The following is a 25,871-nucleotide window of genomic DNA, read 5'->3' as shown; positions in this document are numbered from 1 at the left end:
TTTTTTTCTTTTTTTTTTTTTCCATAACGCAATCCGACGTCGCGCAGAAGTCGATTCAACGAATTGCCCGGAAACTGGCCTGCGGTACCAAAGTTGCATGCAGGACATACGTTACCTCCTATGCGGAATTGCGAGGAACCAGACTTGCGCTCATAACGCACCTTCTGGCAGGGACGCGATGCACATGCACTCGCGCTCTGCAAATCATCCCTTGTAACTCATGTCGGGCATGTACGCGTATCTACATGACTCCCTAGCCCCGACCTACCTTAAGGCACTCCACCCCGTTCCTGTTCCTTTTTTCTCGAATTTTCTCGCGTTTTAAACGTTTTCGCACATCTTCGAGGGGTTTCCGGCATTTTCATGCATTTTCACGAATTTTCTAACTCGTACATTTTCCAAGCGTTTCCTGAATACCGAAAGCAACCGATTATCAATCTTAGTACCCTCCATATCAGTTTTTCATAAAAGCAGGATCGCACGAAAAGACCCTCTCTTTCTCTCCAGAAAATTTGTGCAGAGGGCACCATCTCTCATCCCCCTCGTGTCCTGGCTTAAGTCTCAGCGTTAAAGGGCGAAAGCCCTTCGAGGTAAGTATTTCCACGTTAAAGCCGGTCACGTATTCGTTTACGTCGTGCCGGACGATATTGAAAAGGGGTTGCATAGCGAAGGGCGACCCGTCGAAGGGCCCGTTCGGGAAATCGAGGTCGGTTAATTTTTCTGAACCGTTGCTTCCTTAACGGCGAGTGTAATTCCGGTAATTCGACACTGCCGTCCCGGTGGAGGGTGTGCATCGTCCGGGTCGTTTGCAGGGAATGGCATCCCTTGTTTCGGGGAACACGCGCAGTCGTTATCGCCACAACGGCCCTGCCGTGTAATACGAGCGGCGCATCGTTCCATTCATTAAAACGGAGTTACGATTAAAGGAGAATTGAACGAGGATGCTCTCGCGCGATACGTATTGTCATTGTCGGATAATTGATTCACGGCGTAATACGGAATAATAGCCCCCCATAGAGAATGCGAGTCCTGCAAGACCTCGGTTACACCTATCGTTACCGTCACGGGCGTATTCACTCCCCGGCGTGCATTTTTTACACCCCTCCCGTTAAAGCACCGAAATAATTAATCCGGCCAAGTGCACTTTGCGTTGCAACTGGCATTCGAAACAAGCTCGTTAATCGAACCCAGAGAAAATGACTAAACGAACCTAGGGAAATGTTATTCGCGCGCAATGCCGGGACGGGATACCAATTAAAAGACTCGGATTCGTTTTCAAATAAATTCAATTATGCGCCATCCGTACGCGTACATATATTACCCACCCCTTGTATAGAGCACGGTAAAACCTCCATTAAAGGAAAATCAGAGCCCGGCCAGTACGCACGAAAATGCAACTTTTGACTCTAAATTATTCTTTATTATTTTTTTCATACCGGAAAATGAAAAATAATTACGAGTAGCGATTTTAATATCACTTTTTCTAATAAAAAATCGAGGGAACTCGAGACGTCAGATCGTGTTAAGAGGGGTTGATCTCCCCCATGGACCCCACGAGTCCTCTCGGTTACTGCAGTTGCAGGTGTAGGATACGGGGATATCCCCAGCCCCTCCTAGGACAATGGGGAAGAGGTCCTGTCCCATCTTTGGGGAACAATAGCCAGGCTAGGATGATTTTCCGAGAGGCGGAGGAGTGTCGCCGATTTCTAGATAAGCCACGTTAAGGGAGTCGTAAATGGCCCCCTTTTTTGCTCGACTAGCCCCCTCGATCTTCAGCGACAGGTCGCAGGTGGCGGGCGGGGTGGGCGGAAGGAAGTGCCGGGTGGGCGGATAAAAAGCGACCGCCGGCGTCCGGGCCCTTTCAGCGACACCGTGTAAACGCGATCGAGCGACGGAACCGGGCGGATCGGCCGCAAGGCTCTGCGGAGCGCGGAAAATATATTGCTAATAGGGTCGCAACACGGCCCGTTAGCCAAGAGTAATGCCTTACCACGCCTCGGGACGTTAAACCCCCGATTAACGAATCTACCCTAACCTAACCTAACGTTCGAGCGCCTATCGGATTTATCGAGGCGGACGTCGGGGTTTCGTTACGGTTTCGTTACGATTCGACGTCTCGTGAAATTGAGAGGCGCCCTTCCGCCCTCCTTTGCTCCTTCGAGAGAGGAGCGGAGCCCACACTCGTGGAAATTGCCTCGCAGGCCGAAAGTTGACGGTTTTATTCCGCTGGCAAGGGAGGCGGGCGGAACCCGGGAGGCAGTCGCCTCACGTTTCGGGTCGGCGCGGCGTGGCGCTAGGCCCGCGTCCCTATTCCCGCCCGCTCCTTAGTTCGGCCGGATGGATGACCCTCCTCAGTGGGTAATATATATACTTCTTCATGTACTCCAGCGGTAGGGTACACTGGCGGTCATGAATGGCTTCCTCGTGTGTATGGCGGGTACGGGCTCGTTCGATAGACTAATTTGAAGGGAAGAATCTTCCTCGTTGGGGTGAAGTGACGGCAGGTGCGAAAAAAATTATGTACATAAAAGGAACGTAAAGGGTGCAAGCCCTCCTAAGGAACAAGTCCAGCCTATGCCGGAAGAGTGTCGGATCGCGTGAAACACGGTGGAAAAATGATGACTAAATGACTGTTACACAATGATTTAATGTATATTCGCAGTTTAAAAGACACGCCGGTTACATGAATTCTGCAACCGATAATTCATATCGATGAAATTTCTCGCGTTTCACGCCACCCTGAGCGCATAGCAGCATGCATAATTCCTCGCGCAGTCGCACGCAATCCCGGAGGCCGTCGGACGTGAAAAATGGCGTCCACGTTCCTGGGGCGCCCTGGCGAGCTCCTCCGGCTCGGCGGCGGCCCACTCTTCAAGGTCTACGAGAAGGCCATAGATCGTCTCGTGCTCTGCCAAGACCGTCTTCGACGATTACAATAACTCAGGCATAACGCGTGCCCCCCCAAGAAGAGTCCTCGGCGCGAGTTAACCGACCGCTCTTTTCGACTCGGCCTGAAGAGGTCCTTGCCGAGATCCTTTTCCACCCAAGTCCTGGCACATCCCCAAAAAAGCCAGCACTTCTCCCAATTACCGAAACAAACGAACCGCCCATCTTATTGCGAACAGCAAACGCCAACCGTCCGACGCGAGCTGAACGTTTCTCGAATTGCATCGGGAAGAGGGTTCCATAGAACGAGCTTTCATCCTTCCGTAATATCCCTTCAAACGCCGTCAATCCTCGTGAGCGTTATCATATTGATAGCGATACGTACGTTCCCAGAGCCATCAAACAATTTCCGTATTCCGGAATAACCTCCCCCCTCATTCTGCAAAGATACCAAGTTATCATCCCTAAATTGCAACCTCTTTGCCGCGGGCGATGCGTTGCTTCGTGGAAAGAATGAATAAAAAAGGATTAATCTCCCTGCATCGAATTTCCCAACATCGAGCCGGCGGAGTGAAACAAAAAATATGGGAGAAGGATAGACGGCACGTAAAGAGCGAGTAAATTCACCCCGAGACAAAGAATTAGTTGAATGAAACAAATATATATTGTTGACATACATTTCGTTCTCAGATAATCATTCCGAGGCAAATAATTCTTTAAATTATCAAAATATTTCTTCGGTACTATGCAACGAAATATTTCTATGGTTCGATGATTTTTTTTTTCTCTGACGGTCCTGGCTCTGATGTCCTTCCATCGAATATACAAATACGTATTTACAAATTCTGTCCACGTGTGCAGAGTGGTGCATCGGCTGCAACGATGCACTCGGCCAAAGGGGATATTTGCAGACCGGTATCAAGTTTTCGCTCGAACGAGATTTGCAGAGGTCCTTTACGATGTAAAAATCTGGCGCCATCAAAAGTCGGCCCTTTGGATTTCATTTCCAAATTAAATCTCCAGCAGCGACACCATGGCTCGTCCGCAACGAGTCCTGGGGAAGGAACGAATCGCAGGATCGAAGGATAAAGAACGGGAACTGCAGTTGGGCGATAAGCCATTTGTTATCCGATCATCCTGCAGCGGATAGGTCATTTAAATATTGGCCCTGTAATCGTAATTTTTTCAGGGATTAAGGCCACACGCCGCACCTGCGTCCGCGACTGCAGGTGCATCGAGGTGCAAGGAGGTGGTGCAGGTACCTGCTCCAATTTATTGAATTCCAGGGGGGAGGACGTGCGTAATGGGGGTGTGGGGCCGCGGAAATCGTCAGGAGGTGTTCCCTCCGGGGGCGTTCCACCCCCCAGGGTTCTGACAGGGCAGCGAGAGAGAAACGCGATTTCGAGAAGAGATTTGTCGATTGGACGTGCGTTCTTACATCCCGCCTCGTACGTGTTCTTCCCAGGAGGTTTCAAAAGGGTATCGAAAACTTGCTTCCTCGTTCTTCACGAGCCCTCAGTGCGCAGCTCTCCTCCAACCGGACAAATCGCCATTTTCTGGAGCCTTGTCGCGAGAAAATTGATAAGAAAACGTTCTTATCAATTCCCACGAGACGTCAATGGAGGTCCATTTCCCCCGTGGGGCGTTGGTTGTCTCTTCAAGGCTTCCTTGGTCGCAGGGTCCATGCTGGATCGCGTTTCCGGCAGCCATCTTTACGGCAGAAAATCCCGACACGCGGAAATTGAGATTTACTAAGGTTTACTTCAAGCCGACACCAACGTCGACGGGGGCGAGGGGGAGTTCCACCCCCTGGAGAGGGGGCGACGAAAGGGTGTCGAATGCATCTCGAGGAAGTCCTGGTTTTTTCTGACCTTTCCCTATTTTTTATTCAGAATCGATGTATCGATGGGCTGGAGGCACCCTTTATGTAGTGAACTAAGGGATGCATACAGACCCTTAAAAGGATTTGAAAGTAGCATCCGAGAGATACGTGATATAGATTTGTGTACGTAAAATAGATATCTATCTTCAGTATAGCTAGTGTATATGAATGATATAGATTTATTATAGATGCATGGGTATTCCATACATATCTAGTATGCGTATGTTATACCTATCGTTCCGTGGGGGTTCTGATGTCGTGGGCATCTCTTTTAAGGACTCCATATAGAAAACAGGAGCAGGGTGACTGTTTTTGTTCCCTTCGACCCTTGAAGGACTCTCTTCGCTACGTTTGGCTGCTCCTCGAGGCTTAAGGCAAGATCCTTGGAGAAGTTTCCTCGAGCTCGACGTCGCATACCAAGCGGCAGATGGATGAGCTTGCGGATGCCGGAGACGTCAACCACCCCCCGCAGGGGCGGGCAAAGTCTGATGAATTGGGAGGATTTTTTCATCCTTCCTTGGCGTATCCATCCTGGAATTAGGACGGTTCGGCAAGTTCCGAAGACATCCCGTAGGGGATCATCCCATGGGTGGGGGAGGGGTGCTCCAAATTGGAGGGGAAAGGGGGTTTGGTGAAAGCCTGCATCAGCGGACGCAATTACCCCTGACGTGATCAACCGACGATGTCCTGGTGTTCGAAACCACAGGGGTATCCTGTATCTTGTCGTCCAATTTTTATCCAAGGACTTCATCACCCTTATAAGATGTCCCCTACTTTCTTGTTAAAACCAGAAGCCTGAATTTCAAAGAAATGTCTCTAATAAGGTATCCCCCCTTCCTTTTGTATTTAAAAAAAATGTAAATCCTTAATTATGGGCTCCAACTTTTTTTCAAGGATTTCGAGATTCTTACAAGATATCCTTCTCTTCGTACCTCGGTGAAATCTGAATCCTGAGTTTTCCATTTTATTCAAGGATATCATGTCTCTTACGAGACATCCCTTCTCGTGATACTCAGTAAACCCACTTCAAGGCTTGCAGAAAATTTTCCCATCCATGGAGGACATCTGAAGTGCCCTCTTCAGGTTCTCCCTGGTTCGCGTCCATGTTCTCGGTTTTCTTGCCGCGAATTACGGGAACGGAGGTTTCTTCCTGTCTCATGGCGCCCCCTTTGTCTTCGAGGTATCACGTTCCAGTCCTTATCAGAGCGGCTGCAGGCTCAGGGTACACCGAGATTGATCGGATGCAACGCGTCGCGGGGGTTGCGAGAAGGAGCCTTAAGTAGGAGCGGCAACGCAATAATTCGGGAAGTTTGCTCGACCTGGGGTAAGAAGGGGTTGAGAAAGGGGGTGGTTTGTCGGTTTACTCGCAATGTCGTCATAAAGCTGCCACTGTTCCGGCGCAGCCCTTTCGCGCTACACGCCGGGGCTGCAGCTGCAGCTGCATCCTCTATGCCCCCGAGGACGAAGATGCAGTTCCGCACCCGCAGAACCGTCGGTTCCCCTCTCTGGTTCGTGTTTTTGCTGCGGAAGGTGGAGCGAGTCCTTCGGGGGTTTTTTGGGGGGGGGGGGGCAACTTAGAGCTCCCTCCTCCAGCCCCTCCGTGTCGTCAAATGAACGCGAAACGAAACTTTACCCAGAAATTAATGGACGGGACGAGTACAAACAGATTGCAAGAGGATTCCTGTATTTCGACATAAATATCCTTAAAGGGATGTGAAAGCGGCACCTGAGGGGTCAATCGTTCATGAAAATTTTCTCCGACCGGTGTACCGAATCGTATGAAATTTTACAACATGAATATAGAGGCTGTAAAGAAGGTCCTGATACCCGTACAATTTCATATTTTATACAAAATGTTAAAAATGTCTATAAACTTCCCCAGATTTTCCTCCAAGATAAAGAAAAACGACGAGCAGTTTCGATCTCCGTTATCACTGTGGGAAAAAAAAATTCCCTCCAGGGAGCGAGTACCTTCGATCGGTCATTCGCGGCCCTCCAGGGGTTTACGACTTATACTTCACACCTAATCCCCACTTTGTCATACGAGGCGAATATACATTCCGCTCGTCCCATAAAGGCCGTCCCGGGGCGCGTAAATTCGCGCTTTCCACGGCATTATTCATCGGAGGGCGTAAACATTCGGTAAAAAGGCCACTTTCGGTCCTCGCCGTGGGGGGCGACGAGGACGTCAACGCCGATCAGGATGATACGGCCGCCTTAAGTGCGCCTAAGGGTGCGTCGCGTGCACTTCGCGTATTCCGCAGCTGCCAACGATGGCGGCATCTCGCGTCACGCATCGAGTGCATCTAAAATCGCGTTACGCCCCAAGTAACCCGGGGAGAAGTGCCTCATACGTGCACTCGGTGCATCCTGCATAGGAGGCGCGCCTTACTTAATGCCTGAGATATGCGACCCGCAAACAAGCGACGACGCGCGATTCGTCCGCCCCGCTCGAGCAGATGCGCCGTACTGGGGATGGTTCCCAAGGGGTGGTGCCCGAGGGGTGGTTCCTAGGGGATGGGAATGGGGAAACTACCCCCGGCTCCATGCTTAACCGCGGATCCTGCGGCAACGCCGTATCCGCGCCAGGAAGACCCTGATGAAAACCCACCAGGCCCTTCGTTTATGGCTCGCGTTAAATTTGCCATTCCCACCCCCTCCCCCAACCCTCCGGATCTCCCGAAATTACACCAGGAACGGTCCGTCGATGGGGGATTTATAGCGCTCTCGGAATCCTAGATCTTCGTCCTGGGGGATCAGGACTCTCTCAGGGACTTCCGGAGTCGTTGCGTCTCCTGACTTTCCATGCCCACAGGGTGAAGTTTCTGATAAAACTCGAGGCACCGTTGATATGACATCTCTGGATATTTCTTTTTTACACTCCTGAGATAAGAAGCACGCGTCTTATAATGAAGCGTTCGCTTTATTATCCTATATCGAGTAAATTCAAACACAAAATCAAGGCACCATTAAAACAACACCCTCATTCTCTACTGTTCTATAATTTAATTCCGATTTCACCTAAACCACCGACATTTTAAAACGTACAGACAATGTCTTATCAGCGAGCGCTTTATAACAAGACGCGTGCACCGCGTGCACCCCTTAACGGTAGGAGGGGTGATAATGACGACACCGACGTTTTGTCTCGTGCATCAGGGGCGCATTAAGGCGGCCACACGTGGGTGGTGTGCGTGTGTCATACGTTGCACCGTTGGACGCGCATGAGTGTACGTAATGTACCGTCCCAGATACGTGGCCATAAACGGCCGAGGGGGTAAGATTTATCTGTTTTCGCGAGCAGATGCGACGTCGCCTGGGTAGTTTCCAAGGAGCACACCCCCGCGAAACTACCCCGCGGTTTCGTCCCGGAGGTCCTGCGGCGAAGCCGTATCCGGTAAAGGCGCAGGACTTGATGAAAACCCCGCGATCCCAGACGCCCTTCGTTTATGGCGCACGTAAAATTCGCCATTTGCCCCCTCGAGACTCACCCTCGATATTACGTCGAGAATGGCTCGTCGATGCGAGATTTACCGAGTCCTGCGGATCCAGGATCCTCCGGCAGCGAAAGGATCCCGAAAACCTATCGGAAGCTGATAATATCGTTATCACCGCCCCGAGAAAAGAAGGGTAGCATCACGTAAAAAAACGAAAGCATCGCTATTCCTTACAGGGCAAATTTCTTCTCTTCCGCGTTGACTCAGGAAATATGTATCGCAACAGCAATATTTTGTTCGAAATTTGTTTAAATCAACAACGGTCGATTTTCCCTCTCAACGAATTGTTTCTTGCAATTATACCTGATTCAGGCTACGATGTATACATTAACAGTATGTATTTCTTTCAGTCAACTGATCTTTTCTCAGTGCGCTACTAAATCAATGAACCTTGGTGCGATATTAAATTACTAACCGTTCAAAATCCATAAATAGTTGTCACCGATTTAAATTAATGAACGCGCGATGCAGTTCTCTGACACTTTCGATGAAGGACGATTTTTTGTAATCGGGACGAGACAGAGAAAATATACACCGGGGGGGTGTACACGTGCAAGGTATGTGCGTTATGCAACGGGAATGCAATTTCGCGACGTAACTGCATCCAGCCCCGCTGGCATCCCAGATGCGCAGCTGACGATCTCGCAATTGTATCTCTTGCGGCAATGCGATATCGACGAGAGGTATCGCCTGTCACTGGACGAGGTCCTCTTTCTTTCTGAATCGAAGATATCAATTTCTCCTCCCTCCGAAACGGCGTTAATTGAAAAGCTGTCCCTCAATGATATCAATGCGCGGCTTATGCAATTGCATCGCTCCTAGCTGGTGCAACGCGATATTACGATATGCGATAAGTTACAAACGAGTACAATTATTGAGAAGATTTCTTGTTAATTCAAGGAATAATTATTTGACTCGGATAAATCGGATGGAAAGTTCCTTCGGAATGATGGCAATTTACTTGAGTTTATTTGAGTTAAATAATTGTTTTTCCGATTAACAGAATGTTTCCTTGGTTTTATACAATTTTTTTGTTTTTACTGGGTACGCGCGCCTTATGCAATTGCATCGCTCCCAGTAAATGAATTACAAAGTTAACACGTGGTAAAGCGAAAATGAGTACGATTACCGTGATGAGTGCCTTTTACTCGTTGCTGAATCGAGTGCATTACTCGGTAATCTGCTAATCCCATTCCCCGTGCCGACGCCATGGACCGGGAAGCCGAGTTCTCTTCGTTTTCCTCTCTTTCCACCCTCCCCATAGGTCAAATCCGTCGAAGCTCGAAAAACTCGGTTACCGAGAGCGTAAGGGGGGCCAACTCCGAGTCATGCCTCGATAACGTTTCGCGAAGGATTTACGATCGCGGGACGAAGACGCGACGAGACGAGGATTTATTGCAGTCGGGTCGGGGTCGCCGTGAGTGGGAGCGAGAGGGAGCGAGCGACGGACGCGTGGGTGCGAGAGAGAGGCCCGACTCGGCAGGGAAAACGAGGGAGCGACGAGGAACTGCTGCGGAAAATGGAGGAAGACAATCCTTCTACCAGATGCGGACACTCGCATGTTTCCAGCGATACTTTATGCGAGGTTCGTGAGAGGCCTTAGCGGCGTCGCGGGGGGTCATAGACCCACGCGGGGTGATTTGCCCCACGCGGGGTGATTTGCCCCACGTGGACTCGCGGACACCCTGGAGTGAATGGGCGGAGTACGTGTCGGCATGCCATATTCCCTCGGTAAAAGGAGCTGACGTACGAGGACATTGTGCATTTACGACCCCGTAAAATGCGCCGTTTCCCATCGATCCGAGAAAGTGGGATTCCGTGCCCCCTCGACCAGCCCCCCTGGATTGTGCCCCCTACCCTGAGAAAATAATTCCCTAGAATCAAAGAAACATCCTTTCAATAGTACCGGAGAAATATTAATTATTAATTCAAGGAACGATTAATTGTCTGAAATAAACTGAAAGTAAATTGTCATCACCTCGAATTAACCTTGCATCCAATTTATTCGAGTTCATTTCAGTCAAGTAATTATCCTTTGCATTTACAAAATATTTCTATACGGAAGAAGTGGGAATCGACTGACCAGTCGGGGTAAATATCGGTGTCTGTGACATATCACTGCTGAAAGTGCATCATACTCGCCCGAGGTGCCTCCTGCACTTGCTCGCCTGTACCAGAAGACCTCGTTTAGTAAGCACCAGGTCGCGCATCGGTCGATAGCTCCGAAGAGCACTTCGCGCCGGACCCTGAAGTCCACCTTTCACCAGAGTGCCCCCCTCCTTGAGAAGTCAAACATTGCACGTTGCAAGTTACAATGCACTCGCACAAGCAATCCTAGTAACAGACAAGGGACTTCGAAATTAGTCCAAGAAGAAAAGGAACGGATGAAGAGGCTTCTTCAAGGCGACGCGCCCCTGAAATTCGCGTCTTCCAGGTCGGGGGTAAATAATTCCGCACCCCAGGGGGTGGGTTTCTCGAGCTCCTCCCAACAGAAGGCAGAAAAGCTACAGCATCACTACCTCCAGCATCCCAGGGACCAGGGAGCTTATCCGTCTCGTATGCGATTAAAAAGCTATAAGTCACGTAAGCCCCCCTTAGCCCCCCCCTCCCCCCTGTTCACAGTAAATTCTCCCCCTGCAGGGGGAATCTGGACGAGCGCTTCGTCATAAGTCAAGACACCGTGTCGGGGTTTCTCGCGAAAAAAGCTGAGCTTGGAAGATCCCAGGTCACGTGAAACACGCAAGAGCTTTCCTTTGGAACCCCACCCACCACCCCCTCGTTTGTGTGCCTTGGAAGTTGTAAGACCTGGCTTAAGGGGGATGGTCACCACAGTTTCCACCTAATTTCGACTCGACTTCGAGAGCATTGGGGCTAATTCCGATTTGGGGCTCCTCTGAGTTCTAGACTCCGTCCAAAATGGCGAGCCGACGATATGGGCCCTCGTCTTAATGGAATGCCCGGGATCCTGATCGGATCCTGTTACGGAACGTCCGAGGAACCGATCTTCCATTACCGGCGGTTAAACGCGAGCGGAATTCCGGCCGCAACTTGACGACAACTTCGGGGGTGGCTGCGACCCCTCTTTAACGGGGCTCACTATCGACTGCCCCTTAACAGCCCTGATGCCACTTTGGCCCTTTTCCTGCCTCGGTCAAAAGCCTGGTTACCTTCCATAACCTTTGACCCCCTCCAAGTTCCGAGAGAAATGTGGACTTCGAAGTTCTTGACGGGCTAAATTAGACTGAAACGTCTGCAGACGGAATTAACGACCAGCGGGATGCAAGATTTCGAAGCACGAGAAGATGATTTCCGCTCGAGAACAATACGTAGGTATGTACGTTTGGTCTACTATGGCATGCCTCTGTACAGGAATTTCGACCATACGTCTAAAGGACCTGGTAGACGAGGTTAGGTACACCCTCCATGAATTTGAATTCCTAATTTCGGGATTAAATGCAGAAAAACTGGCCGAGATCGCTATCGGGGGCTGGAAACTCAGAGAAATAATTAGGGTAAACTCGGGGCCTTTCGTTCCGTCCGCCATTATCGAGGGAGAGAGGGTGGCAATTTCTTAAGGGTGTTTGCGGAGGATAATCGAATATCCGCGACAGGGGGTGCGTCTGCTCGCATTTACACGTAGGGTGGCGGGATGGGAGAAAAAGCGTGAAGAATTAAAGTTTCAGAAGCCCATCCATTCTTGGTTCGCGCCCCACTAGGTTCAGGGGAGCGGCGAATGTTTCAGGGAGTGAGTCCACGGGGGGTGAGTCTTGGGGGGCGAGTCCGTAAATCTCACCCCCTCTTTTCGGCCCATCTTTTCCGTATCGTGGATCGGCTATTAAGCGAGAAACGATCGCGCATATCCGATCGAGTGATCTTTTACGAGTTTTCGATGGCCGGCTTCGATTTATACGAGGGGATATATTCCCCCCCCCCCGATAGGGGGGACGAAAAAAAATCCAATTGATTCCTGCTACGGGGGATTACGGTGTCCTCCTCCTCGTGGATCAATTTAACGGAGGGTCGACGTCTTCCGCGTTATCATCGACATATGTGAACTTTTTATACCGACTCCATTAAATCGAGGAATGATCGCAATGCCACTTTTCTCCCTTTTTATAGGACAGAGTCTTGGACACCGAAAGTCGGATTCCCCCTCGTCCCATCGAGCCAAATTGTCAGTGAAATTTTCAAACGGAGAGATGGAACCACCCTCGGGGCGAAGGACGAGGGAAGACTGGAGCTTATCCAGGCCGTAAAAGTCCCATTTTTTCCCGTAATGTCCGCCGACATAAATTTTTCGTTACACCGATAGCCCCGGTTTCTTCGATATTTTTATCGGAGATTGTAATCTTGAGTGCCGAGGGACGGCAATTGACCGATAAGATGCCTTTCCCCTGAAGGGGTTAAAATCTAAACGACTCTTCCAGACTCTCAAAATGGCGCTCCTTGAATCTAAAGCCACCTTCGAGATAGGGATCCACTTTCACTTTAAATTTTCAAGTTTTGCTAAATTTTAAGTTAATATCAGAAGGAGGGATAGAAATCTAAACCCAAGTCTCGCCATATTGGATTTGTAAACATTCTGGATGAAGGAAATTTTAAGTAATAATGTTGCCGCTTTGGTCGCAGTAATTGCTACAAGGAGCCATCCATTAAAAAATCTGTGAAAACTATCTTCTTCTTTGAGGACCGATTCCCATTGACTGCATATGATCAACAGCAATGTGATTTGGCAACAATTGACGATTGGCCATAAAATTGTGAGAACATTTCAGTGATTTATCTTTGCGATTTACAGCTAATTTACACGTGAATTTGAGCATTAAAAGTCCATGGTTTCCTGGATGAACAACCCTTCGGAAGATCTTTTCCTCGTGAAAAGTCGGACTACATATAATTGGGGTGGTTTTAGAGCAGAGTGGAACCATGAACTCTAATCCCAAAAAAAAAAATGAACCTCGCATTGCAAAGCACCCTTTTCTGTTTATCCGGCGCCGATTTCGCACCCCATAGAGCCATGGAATCACGAAATTGTCCAGGGAGGGAAAATTGCCGAACCGCCGTGTCAGAAAAAAAGGTTTTTGCCGATCGATTCTCCAATTCATCATCGACGGCCGTTTCGGCTGATTCACGACTTTTTTCCGTTCGGACGCGACATCAACCCCGAATGAGACTTCGCGCCCACCCCCTGCGAATAAGACTGGGGGGAGGGGACGATGTCCAGCATCCCCCTGAGTGGCGAGATCAGACCTAAGGGATGACAAAGGGACCAACTTTCTTCAGTCGTTTCCATTCCGCCAAGTGGAGCCCCATCAATCTGGTCGGCCACTAAGGGTGGACGCGGTCGGACTTCCGGTCGTGGGAGCGACTTTCGATGAATTCGCGAAAACCCCCCTCGAGGGGAGAAAGGGGGTGCAGAAGTTGGAATTCGTATCCGGTGGCGACATTGTGGAAGGCCTTCGTCGTAAGTCGAGCTCTGCCGATTTTGGGGTCACCCGAGAATGGAGATTCACCCCTAGGGGTGACTTTTGAGGATGCACCCTCCTGACTCGCGGTCCTACTTGCGAAACTTCGGGGGATGCTCTCGAGGCGAGCTTCGGTGACATGTTGGCAAAACAGGGGAATGCGAATATTTCGTCGGGGATGCGATTCTGCATTAATCCCACCCCTTTGACTCGAAGATCGCGTGGGAACGTGAACTCACCCTTAACTTCGACTTTCGTTAACGCGTGGTAAAAAATTCGCCCATCTACGTCTAATGCAAGACTTTATTAAAAAAAGAACGGTACACTGAGAGAAAAATTCATATTACCTATGAAATATTTTGTTAATTCAAAGAATAATTATTTGACTCAAATAAACTCGAATAAATTGGATGCAACATTACTTCGAGATGATGACAATTTGTTTGAGTGTATTTGAGTGAAGTTCATTCTTTGAATTAACGAAATATTTCTTTGGTACTATTCGAAGGAATATTTTCTTAGTAATTAATTTCGCCTAGAAGGTAAATTTTCTCGCTCAGGGTGAAGTAGAGGCGACCGAGATTCCTCCAAGGGGTAAGAGAAGTCATGCGACTTGTCATTTCAAAGTTTCCAGATTGGTTCGGCTCTTCAGGGGAGACACTTCGTCTCGAAGTAGGTGTGCTTGTGCGACCTTACACCCCCCTAGAAGGGGTGGCAGAACGAGGAGCGAACGAAAAGGCTCATCCGAGTTTCTCGCACGACACCGCCAAAGTCGTCGGATTATGGGGTAAGGGGGCTAGAATTCATGGGGAAATTTTGGGGATGGAACCGACCGACTCTAGGGGTCGCTTCTGCAAGGGTGCATCCACGCCCCACGAGCCAGGGGCAGAGGGGACAGTTTGCATATTCCAGGAGATCGGTTAACCAAGAAATACGAGCCTCCCCTCGTGGATATTATTCCGCCGCCCTCACAAACTCACCCCCCGTGGTTCGGGGCTGAGTTTCGCGAAATTACCCTCGGAGACGGCAGAAAGGGGGACGACTTCCGGAATTTCGGGCGCCCTCCTTTTCGCAGACCTCCCCGAAACGACCGAATTTTTCGCCCCCAACGAAGAACTATGGCCTGCACCCCCCTCCCCCAGAAGACCCCTCACGACACGAATGCACGTCTCGCGGCACCCTTGTTGATGCATTCCCTTAGCCTCAAAATTTCTCCTCGCTACACGTTCGCGAATTAGTTGGAAATCTTTTATATTTTCCATACGGGCGTCCTTTCCAACCCCCACGAGGTTTCCCCCGAAAAGGCATTTCCGCAAGCAGAGCATGCATTTTTTAAAGTGCACTTCCAAAGTGCATGGAGTACCTGGGCGAGATCGAAGTAGAACGTTTCGGTGCTGTGTATTATATTATATCATATCACGATACATTATTATTTGACTGCAAATCTCCAAATCTCACTTTAGAGAGGTAAATACTTTGAAAAAAACAATGTATATATATACACGTAAACTCGATCACGAGTTACACGATCGGATGATTGGATCCCCTCGGAACCTAATTACAGGGAGGATGGAGCCAATGAGTAGATAATCCGTCACGAGCGGAAGCTCGTCATGAAATTAGGGAGCACCGCTTCACGGGGGTAGTAAAAATCTCTCTCGACCCCCTTTCTTCCAGAGGGCGTTCCGAAAATAACGAGATCAGCCGGATTTGAATTTTCCATAAGGGTCGTTAGTCATCCCCGCCATCCGGGGAGACCACGACCAGAGTTTCCCGATCGGGGCGACACGGCCCGTTAAATTACGACAAGAGAACATTTTACCATCCCTGGGAAGCCTGGGAAACCTGCCGGTCTTGAGTCAAGATGGGAGGGGGTTGCGGGATGATCGATACTCCCTAGAGAATCTCTCCTCGAAGGATCCGCGCCGACTTTTCTGAGGTCCGGAACGGAGAGGGGGTCCTCCCTCTCTGAGCTTGCGACCTTATTTCCAAGGGAGCTTGCACGTCTTGGGAGGACACCCTCTCGGCCGATCGCCGGTCGTACGCTCGATCGGTTCTAATAAAGTCGAGGACGAGGCAAAAGCTTCGGTGAGGACTCGCCGGGCAATATTCGTCCGGCATTGGATCTTTTGAAGCTGGCGAGGGAGCTCTTCATCCCCTAGTGGCGGCCCCCTCGGACCGGCAAAGAGGTGGAGGTCAATTCATCAAATTCATTGAATTCATTACATTGTTTAATTCCCCCGTGAATCGTCGATAGTTCATTCATGGACGGATTTCGCGGAATCCGCAATCGCACAGGTCGAATTTTAAATCTACCCCTAGTCGGATCACCTCCCCTACAGTGTCGAATGAGTTAAGGTTATGTTTCATGAAATCACTCAATTTCCCTGTTAATCGCGTTTCCATGTTATTTTCTTCGCCGGATCTCGAGAAATCCGTGATGACCCCGGGCAAATTTTGAACCCACCCCTAATCAAATCGCCCCCTCTAGATTATTGGAAGGGTTAAAGTTATTCAGTAAATAGCGAAATATCTCCATTAATCACGTACATATCCTCGTTCTTTCTCCGCCGGATCTCGAGAAATCCGCGATCACCCCGGTCAAATTCTAAACCCCCCACCCCCCTCCCTCAGGACCCCCCCAGGCGCCATTATCCGGAGCTTTACGGCCCGTTAAGCGCGGCCACTATCTCCGCTCGTTCCCGAAGACCACCCCGATGAATTACTTTCTCCTCGGTTAAGTTTCGCTTCGATTCTGACGCTGCTTCGCAAGCTCATCCAGAGAGGAGGGATGTGTCGCGAATTCCCGAGGGACGTCGACCGGAAGCGAGTTTGGACCTTAATTCGGTCAAGGGGTGGGTGCTGGATAAATTGGCCCGGAAACGCTGCGCCGAAAGGAACGAGCTTTCCTGGTGAACCCCTCCCCCCAGCCCTGTTACCCCAGGAACCAAGCCAAAGGATATTACCACTAAATTGGGGATAAACGGATGTCCTTCGACGTCCCTTCCGACCTTCGTAAACAGTAATAGAAAAAAGAAACGTTATTTCGTCCCCGTGAATGATTTTCCATTTCCCCTTGACTAAATCCTGACGTCGAGCTTATAGCTCATCCCCATCCCATCTATAGCTTCCTGAAAGATGAAAATTCGGCGGAGAATATCGCGAATTCTTGGGGCTTTAGTAGGAAAACTGACTGCGTCACTTAATTCGGTCACAGGGTGGACGCCGGGAAAATCAAATCGGGAACGCCTGTGCTAAAAGGCCCGAGCTTTCGCGGAAACAATATCTACCAGCCTTCGTGTACTCGTTGCGCTCTAACCAGATATGAATACTGTCTTCCCTCGACCTAGGGAACGCTCCTGGATTTTCCAGGGAATTTTCAGTGTCCAGTTGCGAGAGAAAAACGTGGAAAATTTTACCTGGTGAGTCGAGCGATCCTTGAGGGAGGAAAATAAAAGCTCTTGCATAAATTCCCATGAAAGAATGTTTCCCTTGTCTTGTAGAAGTCCAGTTTCGGTTTAGCGCATCTCTGCTCTTATTGTTTAATATTTCATCGGGATTAATAATTCATAAAGTGATTTATTAGGCCTCACTTTGGTTGTATCCCGACTTATCGACCCGAGTTCTCGACTTTGGAGCTCGACTCGGCGCGGAGGAAACTTGGTACTCACATATGACGGTAAAGTTGACCTTGTAATTCCTGGTGGGCGAGTTACGAAAGTCCACCCTGCACCTGTACACCCCCTCGTCGCTCTGGTGGGTGTCTTGGATCCAGAGCTCGGCAGGTTTACCCAGGTGGAAGATCGCCCTGGTACCGAGGATCTGAACACCAGGCTGTCGGTACCGGGCGTCGTATCTGAAACGATAAAAAGTGAATCTATTAACGTTACCCTAGAAAAAATGAACACCAAAAATGATCAGAATTTAATCCCAACACGGATGAAAATCGCCGCATAAAATTACACTTTTCAATTGGCCAATTCGATACCACGATAAATTGCAGTAAAATTGCATTGCCTCTTTGAGACCTCTTAGACGCCAAGCGAAAAAAAAATATCACGTAATATTACATTAAATTTAAGTAAAAATACGTTAATACGGTAAATATACGATGTCACGCGTTATTTATACATTCTCTGATCTGTAGTTTTCCCATTTTACGTTTTACAATGTGAAACTTCACATGTGAGGTATATAAAAGTATCAGTAAATTTCCATCGATTTTGCTTCGTTCTGAGAAAAAAGAACTCACGAAGCCAAAGAAATATTTCTTAAAACAGTAGCGATGTAATATTTGGCTAATCCAAAGAATAATTTCGAATCGAATTAATTGAATGCAACGTTCCTTCAGAATTGCGACAATTAATCTGAGCTTGAGTATTTCTTTGGGACAATTCAAAGAAATATCTCTTCGGTTCGATGAATTTTTTCCGTCAGAGCATGTGTCAACGTTCTCTTTACAAAAGGGTCGTAAAAACAAAAAACGCCATTTTCCCCTAGAATGCAGTCTTGACACTTTCGGCGTACAACAGGCACCCCAAGAGGGGAGGGACGATTCTTCGCAAGCACGCAGCCAGAATAGTTTAACAACTCCCGTTTAGAGACACGGGACGAACCCTCCGACGAGTCTGTAAAAGCTCTCCACCTGAGATACGAATTTCTTTTCTCCCCGCTTTTTCTTTTTCTGTTTTTTTTTTTTTCACCGCGAGCGGCATCACTTTTATCACAATTCATAACTTCGGCTGAAAAGATTGCGCGTGCCGGCGCTCCCTTTGACGAAGGGAAAGAATGCACTTAAAGCGACCCACGGGTCGGTGGAATTATTTTTGCCTCCGATGTCGCGGCATTGTTCCCCCTAATGAATTGACGGAGGGGCGGGTAGGGGGAGGGATTCCATTAAAAAAAGGAAAAAGTGAAAAAATGTGCAGCCCCGACTGACAGCGACGCGAGCGCCGCTCGATACGGTTTTTATAGCCAATACACGGGGAAGAGCATCGGCCGAAACTTTTCAATCCGTTTCAATCTGGATGTATCAATGATGCAGTGCACCCCGAATAAAACCGGCGACCTTTGTGCAGTGAATTCCAGGGCTCGGCCGTCGCGAATCCCGGGGAATATTTCCAAACCGAGCGGACATTCTCCGGCTGGAAATTCTATTAAGCTACTTGAAGAGTAAATTTCGACGGGACTGGATTTCCATTGGCGGGAAATATTTGCGGGGGAGTTTCGTCGGGTTGGAAGTTGCCGATTGTATGCTGCCATTTTTGTACCGATATGCGACCTCGAGTTATATCGCAAAATTCGAGGGGGAAACTGTGACGGAGTATCGGGGAAATCGCGGGGGAATGGGGCACCGTGGGAGAACGCGTCGCCAGTGAAAATTTCCTTTGTGTCGGGAAAATGGACCGAGGATCCCGCCAATATAGCCGTTCCCTCCGGGAAACTGTCGAAGACGGGAGGACAGATATTTCTCTCAGGAATTTCCGGATATTAACCCTATCGGGACTCGCCGCGAGATATCCCGGTATGCCGGGAAATCTCCGCCAAGTACGTTCGATTTTTCTGCAGTTATCTGCAGGTTATGTACGCGACAAAGGCTCTTTACTACCTGTACCATAAAAGAAACGGAAAAATGCTCACGCGCTAGTGAATTGTGAATTTCTTACGTACACAATAAGGTATTTTATCGTTATTACGTCGGTCAACAATAAATATTGACAACCGAAAATATGTCCAGGCTTCCAAGCATTCTCGATGATTTCTCGAAAAAATCAGTAATCTACTTCAACCACTAATTTCCAGGGATTACCTGGACCTATCCGACGTGGTCGAAGACAAGTGCAACCGTGCAATTGTGCAGTTCCCAGTGAAAATTTTTCAAAATCTCTCGAAAATATTCAATAAGTTACCTGCCAAATTACCAGATTTCGAAGAACACATGAAAATTTCTCGGAATAATTCGGTAATTTACTTCCCAAATTTTCAGGTTACCAAAAATTTTCGAAAAAATCAGTAATCTACTTCGACCACTAATTTCCAGGGATTACCTGGACCTATCCGACGTGGTCGAAGACAAGTGCAACCGTGCAATTGTGCAGTTCCCAGGCCATCACCCCTTCCCTTGTTCCGGACGATCCAGGTCCAGCATGGACACGTTCGGAGTGGTCCAGGGCTCCCGAAATGCTCGAGATTCGTTCCTCCCCGGCCGGGAAGTTTCCCGATCGCTTCGTGAGCGGAATCCAATGGGAGATCCTGGACCAGGGTCCCGAAGACGCGGCTACACGCGCGAGATTATTGGCAGGATGCCCCCGCGGGCCACCGATTGGGTTTTCAGTCCACGAACACACGACGAAGGCCTCCAACACGGTGTCGGAGAGTCTCGTGAAAGGACAGGAGAGCCTCTCTCCCTCGGGATAGGGAGAGATCTAAATCACGCCAAGGCATACCTGCCGCACCCGACTGACAGTTCCCGGCATTAACAGAATTGGATGTTGGAGAAAAGTGATTGGATCCCGGGATCGGCCGAAACTTCCTGTACTCCACCGTTTTCTTCAGGAGAATCCTTCAAGGCTCCATTCACTCCCGATCCGGCAGGGAACGTCGCGTCCTCTCTAAATAAATTAAAATAATTACTCGGCATCCCTTGGGCTGAGCAATTCTAAGTCCCTTAAGACGATATGAAAGGGTCGTACTATTACATACACATATATCAAAACGTCAAAATATAGATAAAACATTGCTCAAAACCAGATGCACGGAATAATTTGAATCTTTAACGTGTGATCATGGAGGTCCTGACGATAGTCCTGAAACTCACGAAATTTCACTTTTGGGATAAATATCTTGTTTCAGTTGAAAAATGATGGCAATTATTCACCAGGGAATAAATTTATTAGCGCGATATTTCACGCTAGGAATTTCCTTATCAATACAAACAAGATCGAAGGGGGTGAAGGATTTCTGGGTTCGACACCCTCGGGCCTCCTCAAGGTCTCATTTACTCTTCATCCCCGACGAGACGTCGCGACGCTCCTCTAAACAAATTAAAATAATTACTCGACACCCCCGTCCGGTCGGTCCTTAGTCTCGGGGAGGATTCCTCGGCGTCGACCGAAGGTTCTCCCCATGAATGCGGCAGCTTCGGTCGAAAGAGTTTGAGGTCGAGACAGAAGGTGGAGGGCCCGCGAAAACCGGGCGGAGAGGAATGGCGGAATGAAAGGGGCGGAATGCCGGTAACCACTTTTGGGACTCTTAAGGGGAGGCTTAACTTCCGGCATAAAATTAAAGTATTGTAATTGTGGCGACGCGGTTGCTAGCCGCCGTCTAACGGAAATAATGTACATGTCCATGTACATATAGGCGTACATATACACATAGATATATTTTAACGATGTTTCCGTTCGCCAATTCGCCTCGCCGCTCCCGAATGGGGTTCGAGCGCCCCCCTCCTACCAAACGACAATACCGCATCCCCCCCCCCCCTAAAATTCATTTCTGCAGAATCCTCAAGATCGATCTTACCCCTGCACCAGCTGCCTGTCTGAGTCGAAATTGCAATCCTACTTAGGTCCTGTAATTACGGCCTTAAATGTGTTTTGACACGATATACTTTCATCAAGGTCCTACTTTAGTATTCTTTTAAATTGGTTAATTAACTATTGAAGTTAGGATAATTGTTTCGACGGTACAACACGGTAAAAAGTGAGTACAATTTGGTACCGAAAAAGAAAAGCATTTTTTCATTTTCGATAAAGTAGAAGCCAACTTCACGGACATTCCTACTTCAGACCTTAAGGTGGTATGAAAGTGGCGTCAAAGAGATCTTCGTTTGTGAAGCTTTTCTCCGAGCTGGGTATGCCGAATCGTTTCAAACTTTACAACGTGAATATGGAGTCCTTAAGGAAGGTCCTGACACCCATAAAACTAGAATTTTTTTGCTTAAATCCGTTTACAGTTTGGTATAAGAATTTAATTTCTTGGGTATTAGATCCTGTCTTAGAGTCTCCATGTTCATGTGGTAAGGTTTGAAATGATTCGGTACATCCAGTTAGGAGAAAACCTTCACAATACCACTTTCATATCAACTTAAAAGTGGCAGATATTTCCGATTCTTCTACATGTAGGCCTAAAGTACGAGTCAATTCGAATAAAGTGGCGCGTAGAGGGTTGAATGGAGGACTCGAGAGAGTGAAACAGGACCAAGAGAGGTCTAACTTGGGCTATGCAGGCTTAAAGAGGGCTAAAATTTCGACTCGGGTGGAATCGATTCTTGGCAACTGCCTAATTTCGGGAATAGTGCACTTAGGGGATGCACCCGAGCACCCCGTAGATCCTCCCGCTTATTTCGAGCAGCGCGTTTACCTCGCCGGTATACTAATTTAACTAATAACGATTAGCGAACGGAGCTTCGTTAAGCCCTAGGGTTCCTGATATCGAGGGGGGAGAGGGTGCAGCATCCTAGGGGTAAGTTTCCAGGGTTCTTGCACCCCGTGGAAACTGGGATCGCATCACTCATAAGGGGCGCGGCGTTACGTCAGGAACATCGGGGCAGGATTTAAGGGTGTTTCGAAATCACTCTTCCCCCCCCCCCCCCTCCCTGATAACTCGAAATAGAAATCGGAAACCTGGCATCGAGCGAGATCCAATATCCCGGGGTTATGAAAGGCGGATCTTCGAAAATGAACACGGGAGGGCAAATATTAAATCTCTCCGTTTGGCCTCTAGACTTCTCCTATTTTCTCGCGGTTACTTCCGTTCTTAGTCGAGCAGAAGAATAATTCAGTCTTGGTAAAAAGTTGCCCTTGATTTAATAGACATTAAGGTGATGCGAACGTGGCGTCAAAGAGGTCTCTTTTGCGATACTTCTCTCCGAACTGAGCATACAGAATCCTTTGGAACTTTACGAAGTAAATGTGGAGGTCCTCCGATGCCCATGAAATTGACATTTTTTCTCACAATTTGGGTGTATACATTTTATACATTTTCAATGAGAAATGGAAATTTCATGGGTGTTAGGACCATTCTTATAGCCTTCACATTCACGTTGTAAAGTTTGAAACGATTCGGTATACTTAGTCCGGAGAAAGTATCATAAATGATTGACCCCTCAGGTGGCACTTTCACGTTCCCTTAATGACGACGGAGACGAACCGCTAATTTGCTAATTTACCAAGTATCTTTTCCGAAGGAAATCCAAATTGGAAGAATAGGACAATTGCAGGAATTTCTGCGGTTGGCGTAATTGTTACTGCGGCAAGGGCGTAACCTCGTCAGTAACGCGGATTGCTGAGAAAAAAAATGGTTAATTCTTTCGTGTCTCAGTGTTTACAATTATTCGTCACAGGTGGCGTACTTAGGTTAGTCATTAGGAGGTGAAGTTTCGGGGTATTACCCGATTACGCCCACCGGTGATTAAGAAACTCGCCATCCTGAGTCGTGGCGGCGTCAGGACGACGGGGCGTCGCACCTGCCGTGCAAGTTGCACCTGCAGTGCAAGTTGCATCCCCGCAGAGCTGGTGCAACCCCTCGGGAGGAAGTTCCCCGGAGTTGGCGCGTCGCGTCGGAGACGCGTCACTCGCAGGGTGTGAATTCTGACGGCGGCATCATCGCCAGGAGTTGCGGAATTCCGGGATAACCTCCACCTCTCGGAGTGCCATTTCGCGCCATTTTCCCCTTTCAAAGTGCACTTTTCGGCCGGTTTTTTCCTCGCGATTGGGGGGGCGGCGATCGTTCCGCCATGCCGCTTCGACGAGGGCCCGGTGAATCGCGGGCGGAAAAAAAGAAAAAAAAAAATTCGCACCGCCCTTCGCCCCTGTCCGCGTTCGAATAACAATGGGACACCGCGAGGGCGCCGCATTATTCTTCAAAATGGAATCCATGCCGCGGCATAATGGGACGGGAATATCAATCCGCTCGCTGAATATAATATCCGATTACGAGCCGTCCGAAGCCGCTCTGCGGCCGCCATTAAATCGCGAGCGGTGACAACTCGCGGACGCGCCCCTGCGATTTGCACCCCGATGCACCTTGATGCACCTCGCCCTTAGACATTCATCATATAAAGGGGAGAGACAAAAAATCGCGAAAAGGGCAAACCGCGCTCGGGACTTGTCCCGTCGATTTTTTTTTCTTTTTCCCTAAAGAATATTACAGTGTTTGCCCCCGAGCACCGGTTTATTCCACTTCCGGCGGTGTTTTTACATACAAAACGGGAAAATGCGCGTCGCTACGCGGCGCACCGTGAATAAAATTCTGTTCCGCGAACGACGATTTATCTCCGAAAAATTTTCACCGGCGCTCCGCTCGCCGCGCGGTTTAAGCTTCTGCTCGCAATTAATTCTCGAAAAATTCCCATGACGGTTTTTTTGCCTTTCTCTCTCCTGCCGAAAAAAAAAAAAAATCACGGAACGCTCCGCGGAGGAGGGAAAAGGAGTTAACGAAATGTCGTAGTTCTCCCATATTTGCGGTTTTTTGTCGTTTTGTCTTTTTTTTCTTCTCCCCCTCGTATTTTCAATAATTTTACACGGTGCTTTGGAAATGAATTCGAGATCTCGGTGAATTCTGGCAATGTCGGCCTCCGTCCCTTCGTAATGCAGTGCGTCGTCGTCGAGGAATTTACTTAATTAATTTCCCTCCCGCCTGGTGTTGGCGCATTTTCCTATTTACTTCCTTTTTTCTCCTGTTACTCATTCCCGCGTTTCAAGATACCATGAAGGCCGTCATTTCTACACGCCCGACGTCCAAAGACGACCGGCGTCGCAGCTTCAGCTGGGGATCTTCGAGACTTTTCCGAGGAAAGTTCTCCCTATCCAGGATCATTCGCGTAACTCCTTAAAAAGTAACTCCTTAAAAAGAAACTACAGGGAAAGAAATTAATAATTTTTCGAATACTCCGAAGATAATTTTGTTAATTAAAGTCTCATGAAAGAGCCATTCTATACGTATTAAGACGTCTAAATATTAATGAAACTTTTTTCCAAGCTGGGTGCACCGAATTATTTGAAATTTCAGCACGTGATTATGGAGGTCCTAAGGAAGAACGCAATGCTCATGAAATTTCACTTTTTAAACAAACTCGGTATCACCCTCTTGGTGTGGCTCAAAATGCCACACCAAGAGGGTGATACCGAGCTTCCGTCGTGAATCCTTTCTCGAAAAGTCGCGTGAAAGAATTTCGTGGACCGTCAAGATATTTCTTCCAGAAGGGAGGTACTTTTACAGGACTTGGAGTAATCCCCTCTATCCATTCCCTCCTCCGAAGCGATAAAGAAAACTTCCCTGGAATATCCCGCGTGCATCGGGGCTTCCTGGGTGGTCGCGTCGGATTTTCTCTGGGGGGGGGGGGGAAATCCGCTGGGGGTCCGCTAGAGGATGCAAATTTGACGGCCCCCAATACGTATGCATTCAACGGCCAATAATCATAGGTGTAGTGGGAATGCACCCCCCGGCAATACCGGGGCCAGAAACTTCAAGGGACACCCCGCCCCCTTGACTCCTACCCCTAATTTTCACGGGGTGCGTCTTGCCACGTCATGCCAAACCTCGCGTCACCCTTTCCTGCGAATTCGCGATCCTGGAAACGTCCTTAAGGACCTCGTCAGGTTCCGTAATGCGTTTTCAGACCGCAAGGTAACGGGAGCAAACACCTTCGTCGCCTTTTCCCATATATGCTTAAGGAATCTCGCGCCCCCTCCAAGGGGGGGCCTGTGCCCCCAAGTGCGACGCAAGTGCTCGATAGATCCGTCGCGGTAGGGCCGCACGTCCGGGACCCTACGTGCCGGAAATACGTGCGCCCGGGGTGAAGTATTCCCCCTCGGGGGGGGGGGGGGGGGAGCGCCGCGACGCTTCGTTTCCACAATGGGGATTCAATCGCGCGACAACTCCCGATCGCGCACTCCTTCGGAAGGGGGAAGGGTGGCATCACATAGGGGGGAGGGAGAAAATCGTTCTCGAATCAAATCCCTGTCAAGATTGCGGCAGAGGTGCCAGACGGCATCGGGGGGCCGTAGGCGTTGGTTTACGACGGGGTCCCGCTCGAGGGTTGCCCGAGGGAGTCGATTCACCGACGTCCCCTCCCCCCTCCCCCCTCGTTTTCCTGGCAGCCAACATAATCGCTACGACTTAACCCCCAAAGTTTATTAT

The 25,871-nt window shown here is 49.0% G+C and overlaps 1 protein-coding gene across 1 annotated transcript in view; it reads right to left on the bottom strand.

The window, feature by feature from the left end:
* LOC105697235 (hemicentin-1) overlaps nt 1-25,871 on the bottom strand; it is a 115,701-nt gene that overhangs the window by 64,498 nt on the left and 25,332 nt on the right. The window contains exon 3 of the mRNA XM_012420369.1: nt 17,402-17,586. Coding sequence (XP_012275792.1) covers nt 17,402-17,586 — 185 coding nt within the window. The remainder of the gene's footprint in view (nt 1-17,401; nt 17,587-25,871) is intronic.

The sequence above is a fragment of the Orussus abietinus genome, unplaced genomic scaffold (genome assembly GCF_000612105.2).
Source record: "Orussus abietinus isolate OABI.00-Male unplaced genomic scaffold, Oabi_2.0 scaffold110, whole genome shotgun sequence".
Classification (NCBI taxonomy): domain Eukaryota; kingdom Metazoa; phylum Arthropoda; class Insecta; order Hymenoptera; family Orussidae; genus Orussus; species Orussus abietinus.
This window is presented reverse-complemented; position numbering and strand designations above follow the sequence as displayed.